Source organism: Cupressus sempervirens, chromosome 10 (genome assembly GCF_028749045.1).
Source record: "Cupressus sempervirens isolate cs-2001-9-10 chromosome 10, ASM2874904v1, whole genome shotgun sequence".
NCBI classification, from domain to species: domain Eukaryota; kingdom Viridiplantae; phylum Streptophyta; class Pinopsida; order Cupressales; family Cupressaceae; genus Cupressus; species Cupressus sempervirens.
The window spans coordinates 656,751,259-656,769,406 of NC_143127.1; the positions used below are offsets into that span (position 1 = coordinate 656,751,259).

At 33.5% G+C, this 18,148-nt stretch overlaps 1 protein-coding gene across 1 annotated transcript; it reads right to left on the reverse strand.

Annotated features, from left to right (window-relative positions):
* Positions 1-474: 474 nt before the first annotated feature.
* LOC149535541 (inactive leucine-rich repeat receptor-like serine/threonine-protein kinase At1g60630) lies at positions 475-1,517 on the reverse strand. The gene is made up of 2 exons (XM_089806157.1): positions 1,477-1,517; positions 475-1,363 (listed from the first exon to the last, which is right to left on the reverse strand). Exons 1-2 carry the CDS (start codon positions 1,515-1,517, stop codon positions 475-477), a joined length of 930 nt encoding a protein of 309 aa, XP_089662283.1.
* Between the last annotated feature and the right edge of the window lie 16,631 nt (positions 1,518-18,148).

Consider the following 18,148-nt stretch of genomic DNA (forward strand, 5'->3'; position numbering starts at 1 on the left):
GCACATCCTTCCAAATTCTCTCTGACTAGTTTCCCGCCTACCTGTGAACCAGATATTTTGAAATTTGATTGAGCACAAAAAAGATCAGATTCACACAAGATCTTTCCATTATCCACTTTGGCCAAGGATTCAGTCCCAACATTCTTCTCAGAACCCCATCCAACATCTGGAGGGTCGATTCCTCCTGCCAAATTCTCTTTGACCAGTTTCCCGCCTACCAGCGATCCAACCAATTCAAATTCTGAGAGAGGGATCCTAGAATCCTCCTCCATCTAATGTTTGTAACTTTTGGGTGGCATTGTTACTCTCGCACATTGTTGTAGTTTGCACTATGTAAACATTGCTATTCAAACAAAGTATGTAAAAGAACACCACCACTTTAAAAGATTAACAACTAAAAATATATAATCGTATTTTACAATAAAACATAAACATTATGTAACGATTTTCTTCTGGTAAACAGGAAGCAATAGTTCATCTCCTAGACTTAAAATAGAGAGAAACAAGCAGCACAATTATGACCAACACAACTGCAGCGCCTATAATACTAATGAAAATGATGACTTCTTTAGATAGTACGCCACCTTTTTTGTGAACCGCAGGAATCTCAGGAGAGTGAATATCGGGTGGCTGTGAATCAGGTGTTGGTGAAGGTGAAAGAGGTGGGAATAAGAATGAAGAACAATTATGAGACAACTTTGTGCCACAAATTAAATCATTGCCCAAATAGGCAGATTCATCAAACGAATTCAAGACAGGGGTATTTGGAATGAAACCTGTCAAATGATTGTTTGAGACATTGAAGGCCTTCAGACTGGTCTGATTGAAAGCAGGAATAGAACCTGTCAGCTCATTGTTCTCAAGATACAATTCCCTCAACAGACTTGAATTCAACAGAGTCAATGGGATGCTCCCATTCAGTTTGTTATACGAGAAGTCAATTCGCTGGATGAAATAAAGTTGAGAAAGATTTGGAATACTTCCATTCAAGCTATTGTTCTTCAAACTGAGCACTCTTAACTCTGATATGTTTGCAAAAACACTCCATGGAATGCTTCCATTAAGCCCTATGTTATCTAAGGATAATTGGGTAGCACGCCCATCATGACATGTTACACCTACCCAGTGACTGATATCTTTATAGCAATGGACTTTTGTCCAATTGCTGTGCAGGACTGTCTTGTAGTATGGATCAAGATGTTCTTTCAGCACCATCAAAGAGTTTCTCTCACCGCCATTAAATTCTGAGAGTACAAATCCTTGGCAAATCAAGAATATAAGGATGGGGATAATGTGTAGCTTAGAAATTGATGATTTGCTAAGGTCCGAACTCATAGCTGGATCATCAAAAGCACCTTGTGTTCTGCAGGAATCGGAAATAAAGTATAAATTTGATCTCCAAAAAGAAACAGCTGTCGTGTGGGTATTTTCAAGGAATTGGTAGCTGATTTTCTTGTGTTTTTTTTAATATGGTACCGGACAGATCGATGTATCGGCCTCACGGGAATCGGTAACATTGGATGTACTATTTGCACCGTATCTAATCATGACGATCTTGATAATTTCACTTCATTGCTAAATTCGTCTGGCTTTGATTATCTACTCTTATTTTTCTTTGTTCCTAAAAGCCTTTCTAGATTAAGCAATTCGTCTGGCTTTGATTATCTACTCATTTTTCTTTGTTCCTTTGCCATGCAATGGTCGTAGCAATATTTTATTTAATCGAGCATTGGCGTTTCATCTTCAATGTAATCGGACAGCTTCGAACGTATGTACACTATTAACAAATGTTTTTGTTGGTAATGTGCCAGTTTGATGCGTGGTATTTGATTCGAGACAGAGATAGTTTGTCGTAATACCTGAACCTAGATACCAAATATGATTCCTTCAGGACATGCAGGAAAAGCTTATTGGAGCAAATTTATGTCATAGTCAGCTATCACAAATTCATTATTAATAGGAAGACAATTAGAATGTTAAGATTTTCAAATACTTAGAGCTATCAATAAAGCAATTTAAAATAGCGAAATTCAATAACGATATGTGGAAAATTACCAAATTCATGAATCATTCTAGTGTATTAACCATATTAACCAAATCAAATTGAGAAAAGAGAAATTAAGTTGTAGAGTACTGAATTGATGATAGATTTTTTAATATATTTAAAGGTGAAGATCTCAATTTATTTAAAGACAATGGTTTCAATCACTATACATTTCAAAAGCCTACCAAAAGTGTGAGAAATATATTACCAACCCTAAAAATCAATTTCACAACCCTAAATAATGCTCGGCAAAAATTATTGCGGAGTGCCAATTTTGCTCGGCACCTTAAGGAGGCGAGTGGCAGAAGAGTGCCGAGTGAGCTCGAAAAACGAAGAACTCGGCACCAATGGATGCCAAGTGAGCTTGGTAGTGTGAATGCCAAGTGAACTCTATAGCCACTAGAGAGTGGAGCTCGGTAGAAGAAGGTATCGATTGAACTCGGTAGCCACTACAGAGATGAAAACTTCAACAAGACTTGACCGAGTGAAGATTTATAACGTAAATATTTTCACCATTAAAAATCAGAGAGCCAAAGTATGAAGCTTCTAAATAAACTTTTCAAATGTAAAGAATAGAAGAAGAACAATGGATTCAAGTATGCTTGCTAGCTTTCTATTCAACTTTGATTCAAACTATTACAAAATTTGGGAGCATTCGGCTTCAACCAGAAAACCCTAAAATAATCCTAAAACTTTAAACAACTTCAATACTTCAAAAAACTTTAAACTTGCAACTCTAATGGTTGCATACAATAGTGCCTGGAGCAATCACTGCTTCACAAGTCAAATCAAACAATAAACTACGAACTTACAGAATGACACAAAGAAGTACGTGCAACTGCAATCGCATAACAAGCTTCCTTCAATCTCTGCAATTACTAGATCTGCTGATCACTTTCTTTCTACTTTTCTTTTCTCTGCAACTTCTCTCTTCTCTGCTCTGCTAAACTTTTTCTCTCTGTCTCACAAAATGAATGAATCAAACATTCATTTTTGTCTTTGGCAAAAAAAATTCCCCCTCTTTTCAGAATTTCAAAAAACTCACCTACCGCATTCATGTTTTATGTCTATTCTGCAATCCACCAGGGGTGGTAGGTGAGCGTTTGTCTCCAGAGGCAAACGTCAACTGCAATTAATATTCCAGCAAAAAGTATATCATACATATCAAGTGGGAAAAACAATTTTGAATTATATTTTTGTAAATTAGTTTAAATTTTATAAATATAATGTAATTTATTATATAAGAAATAATTATATAATTACTCTTACATAATAGATATACATATTTACAAAATAAAAGTCTTAAAGGCTACAAGGTCACTCTTTACAAAGAAATCAACAATAACAATAAAACCAAGTGGTAAGAGAAAGTAAAAGAGTGTGAGGCCTCGCCCCGACCCATCCTAGCACCGATGATACATTATTATTTTGATAGTCATGACTCGATATGTCAGAACATTAGTTGATGCACAGAACATTATTATGCTATTTATGATGTGTGATTCTTTACTTTTAGATATTTGATTTCGTCATTTAATACCTTATGAACATGTGCAATGATGAAGTAAATGAATGCAAAACTAACATTTTGATTATGCAATTTTAACAGTCGAAAATATGAGTACAATTAGATAAATAATTGATTATTAGAAAAATGGATGTTTTAATTTATATGATTTTTCTGAAACATAAATTACATAATGCATGTGATTTCTTGAACCTACTGATGTGTGCAATGAGTGTGCAGGATATTTAGCCGAGAAATCCAATGGAAAGACAGAACTAGAACCTCTTGTTAAATTGTGCTATCTTTGTATTGTAATTCTTTGAAGGTTGTTATTGGTCTTACTATTCTCCTAGCTTTTAATTGTTCCTATTATGTCTTTAAGCTTTAAAACATCAAATTTAAGTGCCCTAAGGGTAAGGGTGTGGGTGGGGAGTACTTTCCACCCCCTTAGCCTCTTAGTTTGACTTTTATGATCACTCAAAAGTCCTATTTTTGATGGATTGCGAAATTTGATTGCCATCTACATGAGTTGGTGACTCAAACTCCATCTTGAGTTACTTGAGGTCTAGTTGAGTTAAGGGATGATACTTAGAGGCATTTTGGAGTAGTTTTGGGGTTGTTACCCAATCTCTAGATTTGGAGAAAGTTTGAAGATTGAAGGAAGAAAAGGAAAAGCTCTTCTCAAACCACCATTCTTGCCATAACTCTTTTGGTGAAGGTAGGGATTCTTCACTCCTTTGAATTGTTCCTTCATGTTGTCTATGCTTGAATCATGTATAAGTTGTTGTGTTGTTCTTTGTTTTGGTTGCTTGTGTGTTGGGATGGGTTTGGAGGGATTTTTGTTTGTTCTTGATGCATTCTTATGCTTGCCTTGATGTTTTGTGTTTTTGAGAGGATTTCATGGAGATTGTGTTGGCATCACTCACCCTTGGATAAGGAAGAAGTGGCCATGTACGGGGGTAGGGCCTTAGTTGGACCTCAATGGTGCAGAGTCTCCTCTCATGATGAGAGGAGGGAAAGAGGGTAGGGTGTATGGGCCCCTATTTGTCATCACATGCCTTGTTTGATATTGTGAATTCTTGAATATGGAAAGGAATGAAAATCCTTGTGGTATTAGCCTCGAAAGGGCCTTGTAAGAGAATGAAAGTTCTTGAAGTTTTATCCTCGAAAGGGCTATGTTATGGCATGGTGATCGACGTCTCCCATTGAGAAAATTCACCTCGCCCTACTCAAGTTCCATGTTTGGACCTATTGTGCAAAACCAGGTTAGGGTGCATGTTTGAATTATTTCTTGATGTGGTGATGATTCACCCCGGTCAGCTCTTGTCTTCTCCTTGTGTTTCCTTGAAGTTTTGAAGATATTGGAAGAGAGTGCTTGTGAAGGATTTTGAAGAGGTTTCCTTTGAATTGTAATATTATGTAAAATGTATTTGAATTTTGATGTACTGGCAAAGACATCAGGTTTTCTTATTGGTTCTTTCCCGATGGAGCCTTGAACTAGGATGAATAATAGAGAAGGAAAAAGATTATGAGAATCTCCTTGTATTTCTTTTATGTGGTTTCAAACCTTGCATATGTAGGTGAGAAATAGGTTAATGGATGATGCTATTGAATTATGAATTTCAAGTTTTCAAATATGTTAAGGATGAGTAAATTGGATATGTTGGAATTTTCAATTCAATGTTATATGTATTAAGAAGAAATGAACAATCCTACATTGTGATCACAAATTTATCTCTCTCCTTGCTACATTATATAAGTGACAATCAAATTTGATTAAGAATTATATATCTCCTTGAATCCCAAATGAAGGGTTCATATACCCCATGTTGTATGAGGAATTATAAAACATGAAAAAAGGAAGAAAGAAGTAATAATAATAATAATATAGCCTTAAAGGAGAAATATTACACTTAGAAATTCAGGAGAGAAAAAGAAAATATTTACCCCTACAGGAGCTTTCTGCCCTTTGGAAAATGTATGGAAGACTCAATTAATTCATTTCCTTGCAATAGAGAATATTCTCTGTTGATGCTCATTTAAATTTAAATTTTAAATATATATATATATATATATATATAATCATTATTCTAATATCTACCCCCAATATCCTAAAACTCTACCCTAGTGTCCTAACAACTAAACTTTTTCCATTAAATACTCCTCTCAACTTGGGCGCCAGCTTATAAGCAAAGCAAGTATATTAAATAGCCTCCAATCCAATCTTGGATCGCGTGGAGGACAGATTGCCATGGTTGTTGGGGGTCTAAGGCCTCATTAAACCTAAGCATAGTAAGAAACTCCTTTTCACCCTCTTCCTCCAGGCTGGCGTAGCGTAGGTGTGAGGTGATGGTTGGGATGTGAGGTCAACATTTCATTTAGGCGCCAGTGAGAAAGCGTGTACCCATGTCTTAAGGGACTTCAACTTATTAAAACCCCACTTAATTTCCCCCATCATTCCACTCCTAGCGCACGCGATATGGAGGTTTACTGCATGTCAGGAAGTGGGGGCAAGTCTGCGTGCCCCAGACATTGTCTTGGGGCAGCACGCATTGCCTTGAGGTCTGTGTAGAGCGCCTTGGGGCGTGGGTCGGGTAGGAGGCCAAGTGGCTAAGGAAATAGGTAGACCCTAGGCTAGTGTAAATTAGCCTACCTTGTTACTTTGTCAGTATGATTTGGTGTGTGTTAGTAAGATTTAGTTAGATTTAAAATTAGATTAGTAGATGTTGGTAATATTAGGATGAAATGTAATGCTTTTGTGTTAGTAAGAATGTTAGAAATAGTTTTAGAAAATGGTTAGTATTGTTTAAGATAGAATTAAATTGAAGTTAGTTTAGTTTTAAATTAATTTAGTTGTTTAATTGTTTTAGTAAGTTTTAAATTAATGATTAGTTAATATTAGTTAGTTGGGAACTTTATCTTTTATATATAATTTAATCATTATGATCTTTTTAAATATTGAATTTTGATACATTGTTTTTATGTTAGTTTAAATTTAGTTTAAATTAGTTTATTTTATTAGTATTAAATAGTGTCTTCGATGTTAGTATATTAAATTAGTTTTAATTTAAAAAGTTTTAAATGTGAAATTAGTATAATTTAATTAAAACAATTTTAATGTGTTATTAATTAGTTTTATACCATTGGGAGCTTTATAGATCGATTTTAATATGGACTTAAATTTATGATAGTTCAAATAAAGTTTAGATTAAAATATAGATTTATTGAATTTATTCTTGTCATCATTTTTAATGGTAAACAATAAATTAATTAATTAGATGGTTATAAGTATGTTGGAGAAAATTCTAAGGTTAGTATGGATTTTGGATTAAAATTTTAAAACATAAATTAGAATAAAGTTGAAAGAAGTTAATTAATGACATTAAGCCTAAAGTAAATGATTAAAATTGAGATGACGTTCAAGTTATCAATTTAATAAAAAGGGGCTAGTTAGTTAAGTCATCTTAATTAGATTGGTGTTAAACAAGTTGTGTAACTAGGAGATAGAAAGACATTTGAATTGGTAGGTCTTTGAGATGTAACGGATTAGTCATTTAATTTAATTAATTGATTTACTAGAAACTCTCAGTTTACCCTAATAATCTCTTCAACAAAATGTTCAAACTATGTTGTAACCTTTTTAAATCAATGGTGAACTTGCATCTAGTCTCATAGTACCCTGGGTATCTGAACTTAAAACTACTCGAACAATTAGTCCCATTATAGTTAAACTTTTAAAATCTTTTACGTCCATGTTATCTTATTTAATCTTTGTTCAAAAAAAAAATTGTGTGTGTGTTTTGCCCTTATATTTTTGGGCATGACAAAGAGTTATAAAGTTTAAATTATTGTAAATATTTACAAGAATTGTTGTAAAATTGTTTTTTAACATCTACATATATGTGTATATAGGCATGCCTATATATGCATACATAAGCATATATAATTTATGTACATGTATGTATGTATATTTATCTTACATTTTTTACTTGAAATTTTTTAAAATTAAATGTATAATTTTTTTTTACTTGACCTAAATTACCCAACTTAAACTAAAAAGTTTGAATGGTAACCTTAACAACTCACAATTGGAACCCTATTTATAAATAACTTGTGTAGTAAAAATCCTTAAAATGCATTATTTTGAATATAGAAACTATATACCAATAACTGATAATAATTTAGAAGTATGTATATAGTTAACACCTAGAATTAATAAAATATATCAATTGCACACAAAGTAACTAAAAAATATTAGGAACACAAGAGAAACTAAACCAATCATTAGATCTTAAGATTAAAAAATTTATATCCTAGAGGGGACCTATACAGTTGAAATTTGGTATGTGTTGTGTAAGACAATATATATACAACTATACAATTTGTAATAATCATTTGTTAGGACCTATTATGTATTTGAGCCTCCTTATGACCTACTATGTATCATAGGACCCTTGGTACTACTTAATCAACAATTATGACCCCATAGAACCCATTAATTTATCCACCTCTTACTACCCTTTTAGCTTGCCCATAAAGTATTCTTGGGCCCTAACTTAACACACATAAAATATATCCTAAGACCAGTAACCTATTCTAAGTTTGCAATAGTACTCCTTAATATGAATATGGACTTGTAAGTATCCCTTTGGATCCTTTTATATATGCATTAGGACCTCTTAAGTTATCCATAATACATATCATAAGGGGTCCTCAAACTCATTGATGGGTCATATGACCCCTCAGGGCCTTTATTATACATTAAGACCCATGATGACCCATCACATATTAGAAGGGGTTCTAATGGGTCATGGACCATTTATGACTCTTATAACTCAGGATTTGATGCATTAGGACAGTCCCTTAGGACCCATTTTTGTATCCTAAGACCCTTAGTATGTAAGATAGGATCAATTTTTAAGGTTATTGTGTATCATAATGAGTTTGTAGTAGCCATAGGACCTACTAATGATTTTTTGAATCATCATATTGACTTACTAAGACCATTTACATTATATGTGTATGTTCATTTCATGTATGTATTAATGTGTGTGCATGTGTGTTTTTAAATACATGTGTATGTGCATGTGTATATGTACATATTCATACATATATATATATGCATGTACTAGATAATCCTACCTTTAAGGTCCTAAAATTTAACTATAACAAATAACATGACCCTAGGTCCCTAGGACCCCTTTAAATGTATGCATATATGAACTAGAGACCATGACACTTGCAGTTTAGAAATTCATGTGATGGATTGATAAATTCAATTTTTGAAATTTTGTGCATGCCATCCTAAATTAATACCAAAAGTTACTATGTAGACCCTTATATAAACACACACATGAAGTTACCACATGATATATTGACTTTAGATAATCATCTTAAGATATCCTAGCTAAGACCCTTGTAAACATGTCTACATGAACTAGAAGCCATGTGATCTATCTGAGAAAATTATGATCTAGATTTCAAATGTTTGATTTTATATTCGAGCCCCTTAAGCAATCAATTTAGGATCACTTTCAACATTTTTATATAGATTTCAATGTCCGATTATAGATTCTCCTAGGTTAATGAACATCCTAAATTAGGACCCCTTTAAACACATATTAAATATGAACTAAATACAAGTATATAGAAAATTATGATATATAATAATGTTTGATTTCATATATTCCCCCCCTGATCCATTATTTTAGGTTTCTTTTCAACATTAATGATAGATTGATGTTTTATTTTAGGCTTTTCCTTAATCCATCCTATTAGGACCCTATAAATATGCATCATTTTTTAAGCTAATCCTTTTAGCATTCCTTTCAACATTATTATTTATTATTCATTCTATTAAATATATTTCACTCCTTAAGCTATCCCATTAGGGCCCCTTTATACATGCATGTACACACATGTATGAACTATCTAGACGACCTTGTTTAGAAAATTGTGATGGATTAAGGTTTGATTTTATATTATCCCATTTTAAGACATCTTATTAGGACCCCTTACATTTTTATGATTGAGATCGATACATGTTCAATTTTAGATTATCCCTTTAAGTTGTCCTATTAAGACCCCTTCAAATATCCATGTGCACATATAAACTAGAGAATATCATGCTTAGTTTGGAAAATTATGATTTAGGTTCATGTCTGATTTTAGTTTTTCCCTTTACTCCATCCTTCAACATCAATACCCATTTCAACATTATGATATATTTAATTTATATTTTAGATTTTCCCCTTAAGACATCCTATTAGGACCCCTTCATGCTTGCATGCAGATGATACACGTATGTTCATTTCATGTTTCTATGACCTAATAAGTATGTTCATGTTCATTTCATGTATGTATAGGACTTATATGTGTATGTTCATTTCATGTGTATGTATAGGACAAGTATATGTACATATGTTCATGTTTAATTTTCATATAAATGATCTATGTGTATGTTCATTTCAACTTTAGGAAGTTTATGAATGTACATGCACACGTGTGTTCATTTCATGTTTAGGAATTATATGCACATGTTCATTTCATGTTTAAATATAAATGTCATACATGTGAATGTTCATTTACATATCCTAATTTAAACATGTGTATGCTCATTTTATTTTTAAAGGATAGTTTATAATTGTGTGTTCATTTCATGTTTAGGACTTATATATGTGTATATTCATTTCACATGTATATTGTTAGAAATAGGAATACTGAGAGAAGTGTGAATCAATATTTCACAAACTTTATCCCTAAACTAGATATTTTTAACAACTTTATAATATCCATAAGAAAGAAAACTAACTACATGTTGAACATAAAAATAGCCATTCAATAAGAGAACTCATAACACCATATTTTTTTAACTAGGGAAAGCTTGGCCAAGGGAAAACCTTGATGGGGATGGTACCCACAAAATGATCCACTAATCAAACTATTTTGTGAAAGATATTGACCCTGTTAGGAGTCTATTACATCCATATAGTTTCTTGGTCCTTGTTAGAGGACTAGACCTTGTTAGAAGCCTTAACCTTATTAGGATTTATTATATACAAATACAAAATGTATGCAATATGAGCCCACTATCCAAACATGCAATGTACAATATCACATTGCATTACTTGATCACTCACTTAACTTCACATTCACAATCTTTCCTTTATACCTTGCTAATTTACAATTATCTGCCCAATCATCCTTCATGCCTTTATACACTTTACAAAATACAAAATTAACTTTTTCCCTCTTAGGGTTAAAATCTAGGATGCTTTCCTTAATTAGTTAATTATTTTTTAAAGAAAATAATTCCTTAACCCAAAATACCCATTTCTTTATCATGCATTGTTCTACCTATATATTGTTGTAACTGGTAATCTAACCATAACTTTTTCTATACAGTCTGTACAATCATGTGCACTTGTACGATTCATCATAATAATATCAGGTAGTCATACCTAACTGCATACATGTCCATGATGAGTGTGTGAAGCTTGCCAACTAAAACTCTATCCATTATGCCAAATAAATTGCATGACACTTAGACAATTTTCTAAATATACATGTCATAACTTCATGTTCATGATTTGCCCATTTTATATGACTAGTATGTTTCCATAAATGACAACATCAAAATTTCTAACCTAGCCTAATTGTCAACATATATGACATATATGTGTATGCTCATTCCATGTTTAGAAGTTATTGACATACATACATGTTGTTATCTAGTTTTCTAAATGTCATTTTAATAAATTTTAGCTACACACATACATTTACATCTCACCTCAACAACCTATCCCCCTATAGTAGCCTATCCCCCCCACTAGCAGGATCCTATTCCGCTCCAGTAGTAGCCTATCCCCCCACAATGGGTTCATCCCCTCCCCCCAGTAAGAGCCTTCTATTCCACCCTACCACCTGCCTATCCCACCTCAAGAGCTATATGATCACACTAATCAAGAGATTCAGATACTTTAGGAATCCTTGACTAGTGTTACGTGCTCTAGCATATATAGTAGTACATGTGCCATAGTATTTTGTGTAGCCTGACTTATATTTGAGATGAGAGTCATGGTGCTTCTCCAAATGGTCCACATACCATATAGGCAATCCTTGAGAGTAAGAGATGAGAGGTCTCTTTAGGTCTTTCTTTGTAGGAAGTACAGGTCTTAGTGCCCAAAGAGACCCTGAAGAGGGAATATTTCCTTCTTTATCTTCCACAAAGGTTTGTGAAGGGGTATCAAGTTATGAAGTGTACATATCCATTTATGGTTGCATTAATATACCCATACTTCCTTACTTCTTATGGTCATTATCCAAATAATGACTAGATTCCACTCTATTTTGCACAATAACTTTATGTCAAGGTTCACTTACACAAGGTGGTGAAATACAATGATTTACCATGGAATTTAGGATAGGGGTGTGGTAGACTGGCTGATAGGTATGCTTATTGGTAGGTGGGTCATCAAGCACTGATGCACAAGGAAATTATCAAAGAGAGGGCACCTACTATTTCCCATGTATCGGGTTCCTTGGCTAATGAGGCTATGTATAACACCACTTGTGAGGGGTGATTTAGGGAGTTAAGAACATTTTCAGAACTATTAGATCCATAACAAGCAATGAGGTTGGTTTTTTTTTATATTTCATTAACACTCTAGATCATCAAATGCTTTATCTTCAGTGGACCTATATAGTATAGTAGGCATCCCTTTAGTAGCTAGCGTAGAGGATCTAACTAGAGTGTTGGAATGAGACACATTGATTGGTCTCATTAAGGATCTATTGGATTCATATATATTCATAGAAATGGAGCTTGGTATACCCATATTAGATGTTTGAGCTCATGTAGGTAGTACTATGCCGCATCCCCAGCCACATCATCTCATTGCTCAAGTGGTGGTCATTGTGGCAGTACACATCATGATTGACCTACTAACGACTCTTTTTCTACAAAAGGATAGACATATACTGGAAACACTTCATCCAATGCAAGGCCTACTTAGAGTTTAGACTTGGACCTTGATGATGTTGGTTTCAACTTGTTGACCACAAGATGGATGAAGTTGTTAATGCATGAGGATTCTACTTCTATGCCATCTCATCTAACTAGTCCACTTGGGTCATCATTAGTAGGAAATGTGATGGTCACCAATCTTGTTATAGATGTAGAGGTGGGGATATATGAGGCCCAACAAAATTTGGATATATTGGTGGGCACGATCGATGCTATCTAGTCTGAGTATTAACAAATTCCAACTTCTAAAGTGGTTAATCTTTTTTTTTTTTTAATTAAATTTTCTTTTCTTTTTTAATAATTTATGTATATACCATGTGTAGGTATAAAAATTTTAATTTTACTTTTTGCGCATATGTATTGTAGGGTGACATGCCTCTTGTTACTCCATCTTTGATGTTTGGTTGTGTATGCTGTCAAGACTCATTGGATGATGTCAGTGTTGGAAATGTAGATGGAGTAACTAAGAGGGGGGTTCAATTACCACAAAAACAAATCAATAGATCCCTTAGATGTCAAATAGGTTACTTACTACTGTCACTCGGTAAACATTAACAAAAATGTTGTAACTTGGTAGATTAACTTGTTATTGATCTTTAAGCATTCACAATTATTAACATGCATGCAATGTAGATGGAGTAACTAAGAGGGGGGTTCAATTACCACAAAAACAAATCAATAGATCCCTTAGATGTCAAATAGGTTACTTACTACTGTCACTCGGTAAACATTAACAAAAATGTTGTAACTTGGTAGATTAACTTGTTATTGATCTTTAAGCATTCACAATTATTAACATGCATGCAAAAGTAAATAACATGAACGCAAGAGACACCAAGTTTAATGTGGAAACCCAATATGGGAAAAACCACCAAGTAACTAGCTACCAATTTTCACTCTTCTGAAGTGAGCCCTATTAGGAGCCAACCCTATTAAAGGTTACAAAACACATTGTTAGGTGTGAGCCTATTAGAGGATTTAATCACCCTACTAGGAATGGCCTTGCTAGAGGTCTTTAGAACAATTCAACTAAATTGTCCACCTTGTTAGAGGATTTACAAAATGGCTGTTAAACCAACTCTATTAAGAGATTTAGGAAATATTGTTACAATGGTGAGAAAGTAACAATAAGTGACCTAAATGAGATGTAATTGAACTTTGCTGATACAAATCTCTTCTTTGCTTCAATAGATCCTCGCTGATTGAATACAATTTTGCTTCTCCTCAAGGAGGTCTAATCCTTCTTCAAAATTTGCTTGCATTACCTCTTCACACAATCAGCTCATTTCATACTCGATACTTACAATTAGAATTCACAACTTGACCTTTTATTTATAAATTACAAATTGTCAAGTCAGCTAAATTACAAGTTACATTTACCAATAAATCATACATCAGTCAGCTACAAATATTACTTTAAACAAATAAACTTTATTTCTCAAAACAATAAAATCCTTCATTGGCCAACCCTACTCAGTAAATACTACTCCAGAAACAATTTCCTGAGTCAACCATCTCAACTTGATTAACCCTGCATATTCTATGAAATCCTTTGGCTGTCAAATCAACTCGATAAGAACAAAATTTCTTTCATTGACCATGAGAGCTCGGTAAGAACTATTTTTTGCCACATTTTCCTTTGATGATCGAGTAAGCTTGGTAACAACTGTCTGCACAAGGTAAAGTCTAAGAACGCTTGGTAGATGCTATAAATCTTCTTTGCTAACCTTCTAAACTTGGTAGACGTTGTCTCTTGCCTTGTTGACCAATTGAGCTCGGTAGACTCTGACTGACAACTGATATGACATTTGTGTAGCATCAAAGACAACACACAATTGAATGATTATATCCATCAATCTCTCTCTTTGGCATTGATGGAAACACAACATGTCATAGAAGAATGAAATTTGAAAACAAGTCTTTTCTGACAGAATGCTTCTCCCTCTTGCATACACTTTCTTTTTCTTGCAAATTTCAAAAAGATATGACAGTAAAATCTCCCTCTTTGACAACACATGCCAAAGACAACACAACTCAAAATGAATTTCAATGTACCTTATGTACTAATTCATATGCAATGTCTTCATTACTTTGTTGCATCAACTTATAGATCTTCAATTTTATAGCTTGGTTTTTTAATGCATCACTAGATTTTTGGATATGTTAATTTCACTTGTATTGTCACAAAACATGACAACTAGTTCTTTAATCTCTACCTTCATGCCTTCCAATAATTGTTTAAACCAAATAATGTTTGAATAGTTTACTGTTGCTGAAACATATTCTACTTCTATTGTGGACTAGGATGTAAAATTTTGCTTTTTACTTGTCTAAGAAACCAACCTCTTTCCAAGAAAGAAAGCTCCTCCACTTGTACTTTTTCTGTCATAAACATTTCCTACCCAATTTGCATCAGCAAACACTTTTAAATCTAGATTTCCTCCAAGTTTATACCATAATCCATAATCTTCAATGCCTTTCAAATATCTCATGATCCTTTTGATTGTCATCATGTGATTTTCTCTTGGTTTTTTTTGAAAATCTTGCTACAATACCAACTATAAGGGCAATATTAGGTCTTGTATGCACTACATACTATAACTTTCCAATCATAGATCTATACGATGTCTGATCCACTTCTTTTGATTCATCATCCTTGGTAAGTTTCAATCTAGTACACATAGGAGTCCCAACTATTTGCAGTCTTCCATACCAAACTTTTTTAGTATATCCTTGATGTATTCAGATTGAGTGATGTAGATGCCATTCTTATTTTGCTAAATTTGAAGACCAACAAAGAATTTTATCTCACCAAACATTGACATTTCAAATTCCTTATTCATTTGTTCTGAAAATTCTTTGCAAAGATCATCATTTCCTGTGACCAAAGTATCATCTACAAATATTTCTACCCAAACAATCTTATTATCTAATCCTTCCTTGATATACAAGCTACTATTATCATTAGTTCTTTGAAAACTAATATGAATAAGATAGTTATGCAATCTCTCATACCATGCTCTAGGGGCTTGTTTTAGACCATACAATGCTTTATGTAATTTGTAGACCATGTCCTTCTTGTCTGGATCAACAAATCCTTCAAGCTATTTAATGTAAACCTCTTCATTCAATATACCATTGAGAAATTTTTACTTGACATCCATTTGATAAACTTTGAATCCTCTGCATGTAGCATATGCAAGTAAGGTTCTAACACCTTCCAATCTTGCAACAGAAGCAAAAGTTTTTTCATAGTCTATACCTTCTTCTTGAGAGTATCCTTTGCATACCAGTCTAGCTTTGTTTCTTGACACCTTACCATCTTCATTTAACTTGTTTTTGAATACCCACTTAGTTTCAATCACATTTTTTTCTTTAGGCCTAGGTATAAGAGTCCATGTTTTATTTTTCTCTATCTGATCTATCTCTTTATTCATAGCCTCAATCTAGCTTTCATTTTCTAATGCATCTTTGACACTTCTAGGTTCAAAATCAGCAAGTAACCAAGTACCTTTCAACTTACTTCTTGTCATAGTTCCTTCAAATTTATCTCCAATGATCTGATCTAGTGCATGATGCCTCCTGACATACTTGGCTAGCACAGGCTCCTTGCCTTTTGAATGACTTGCATTGTTATCTTCTTGTATTTCAACTTTTGATTCTACTTGCTCGGGCTTGATAGATGTTGATTTAGTAGCTTCTATTTGCAACTCAGGTCCTTGCAACTTGGTAGGCATTAGCTCGGTTTGAACTTTCTACAACTCGATTACTAAAAACTCTGGAGTAGAAGATTTCTGATAGATAGGTGTACTTGGAACTATATTAGGTTCAATAAAAACAAATCTCCTGTAGTCTTTTGGTTCCCTTTTTCTTTCTTCTTTAGTTCTTTCTGCAAACTCATTAACTTTCACATGTGCACTTCCTATGACTTTGTTAGTAGACAAATTTAAACATCTATATGCTTTACTCTTGCAAGAATATCCCAAAAATATTCCTTCATCACCCTTCACATCAAATTTACCTTTTTTGGATTCTTTTAAAATGTAACATTTGCTTCAAAATACCTTTAGGTAACTTACATTGGGTTTATAGCCATACCATAACTCATAGAGGGTTTTGAATGAGTCCTTCTTTAATTGTACTCAGTTCAAGGTATGAACTACAATGCTAATAGCTTCCTTCCAATATTTGATAGCAATGATCTTTTCAATCATTAAGGTTCTTGCATATTCTATGATACATCTATTCCTTCTTTCAGCTATTCCATTTTGTTCAGGAGTTCCATGTGCTAAAACTTGCCATTTGATTCCCCTTTCAATGCAAAAGTTATTGAACTCATGTGAAATGAATTCACCACCTCTGTCTGACCTCAAGCATTTCAGTCTTTTGCATGTTTCCTTCTCTACTCTGGCCAAATACCATTTGAACTTCTCAAATTCTTCTGACTTCTCTCTTAGGTACATGGCAGTCATCATTCTTGAGTAATCATCAACAAAAAGAATGAAGAATTTGTCACCAGTATAGCTTTCAATTTCAATAGGTCCACACAAATCAGTATGCACAATTTCTAAAACTTTTTCAAACTAATAGTTCTTACTTTTAGAACTAGTCTTTCCCATCTTGCCAATTTGACAATTCTTGCATAGACCAACCTCAAGTTTCTTCATGTTAGGAATGCCTCTTAATTTCCTAAATTTACTTATTTTCACCAAGTTATCAAATTTTAGATGACAAAACCTTCTATGCCATAACCAAGTTTCTTCTACTTGAGCAATAAAGCATGAACATTCACCAAGTTCAAGATAAAACAAGTTACCTTTTGTTTGAATGCCTGATCCAATCAGCTTTCCTTTGCCATCCAACAGTCTTTCTTTTCCATGCATGAATTCCACTTTGAATCCAGTATTGAGTAGTTGTGCCACACTCAACAGATTGTGTTTAAGCCCTTCTACCCAATATGCATTATCACATACAAGTTCTTTGGTTAGTGAGATTCTTCCTTTTCCTTTTATGCAACAAGGTTCATTATTACCAAACCTCACACTAACACCATCATAGTCTTCAAAATGTTCAAACTTAGTTTTATCACTAGTCATGTGATGAGAACAACCACTATCTATAATCCATGTATCATTTTTGCTCACATGAGAAATAAGTGTCATTTCCTCATCATTATCAGACTCATCTTTTACAGCAATATAAACAATTTCATCTTCTTCTTCATCATCAGAATCATTAGAATTCTTAGCCATGAAACATGTTTTCTTACCTTTGTCCTTGAATGATTTGAAGTCTTTCTTGCCATTGCACTTGTGACATTTCTTCTCATCCTTTTTATACTTATTTGGGCACCTAGCTGCAATATTTCCAATTTCTTCACAAGAAAAACAAATTAGAGGAACCTTACCTTTGTATTTCCCTTTTCCTCTTGAATATTTTGTGGCTAGTGGAGCTTCAACCACCTCAAGATCACTGTCTAAATTCTATTTTAATTCTTCTTCACTATCTGACTAAGAATCCTTTATCTTCTTGCCTTTCTCCTTGAGTGAAAGCTTGGCTTCAAATGTTGATT

Bases quoted from the DNA above. Each gene is read 5' to 3' on its own strand.
- LOC149535541 (XM_089806157.1), bottom strand. From the start codon at position 1,517: ATGTTACCGATTCCCGTGAGGCCGATACATCGATCTGTCCG. The intron at 1,364-1,476 runs GTACCATATTAA...CGATTCCTGCAG, and splicing joins CCGATACATCGATCTGTCCG to AACACAAGGTGCTTTTGATG.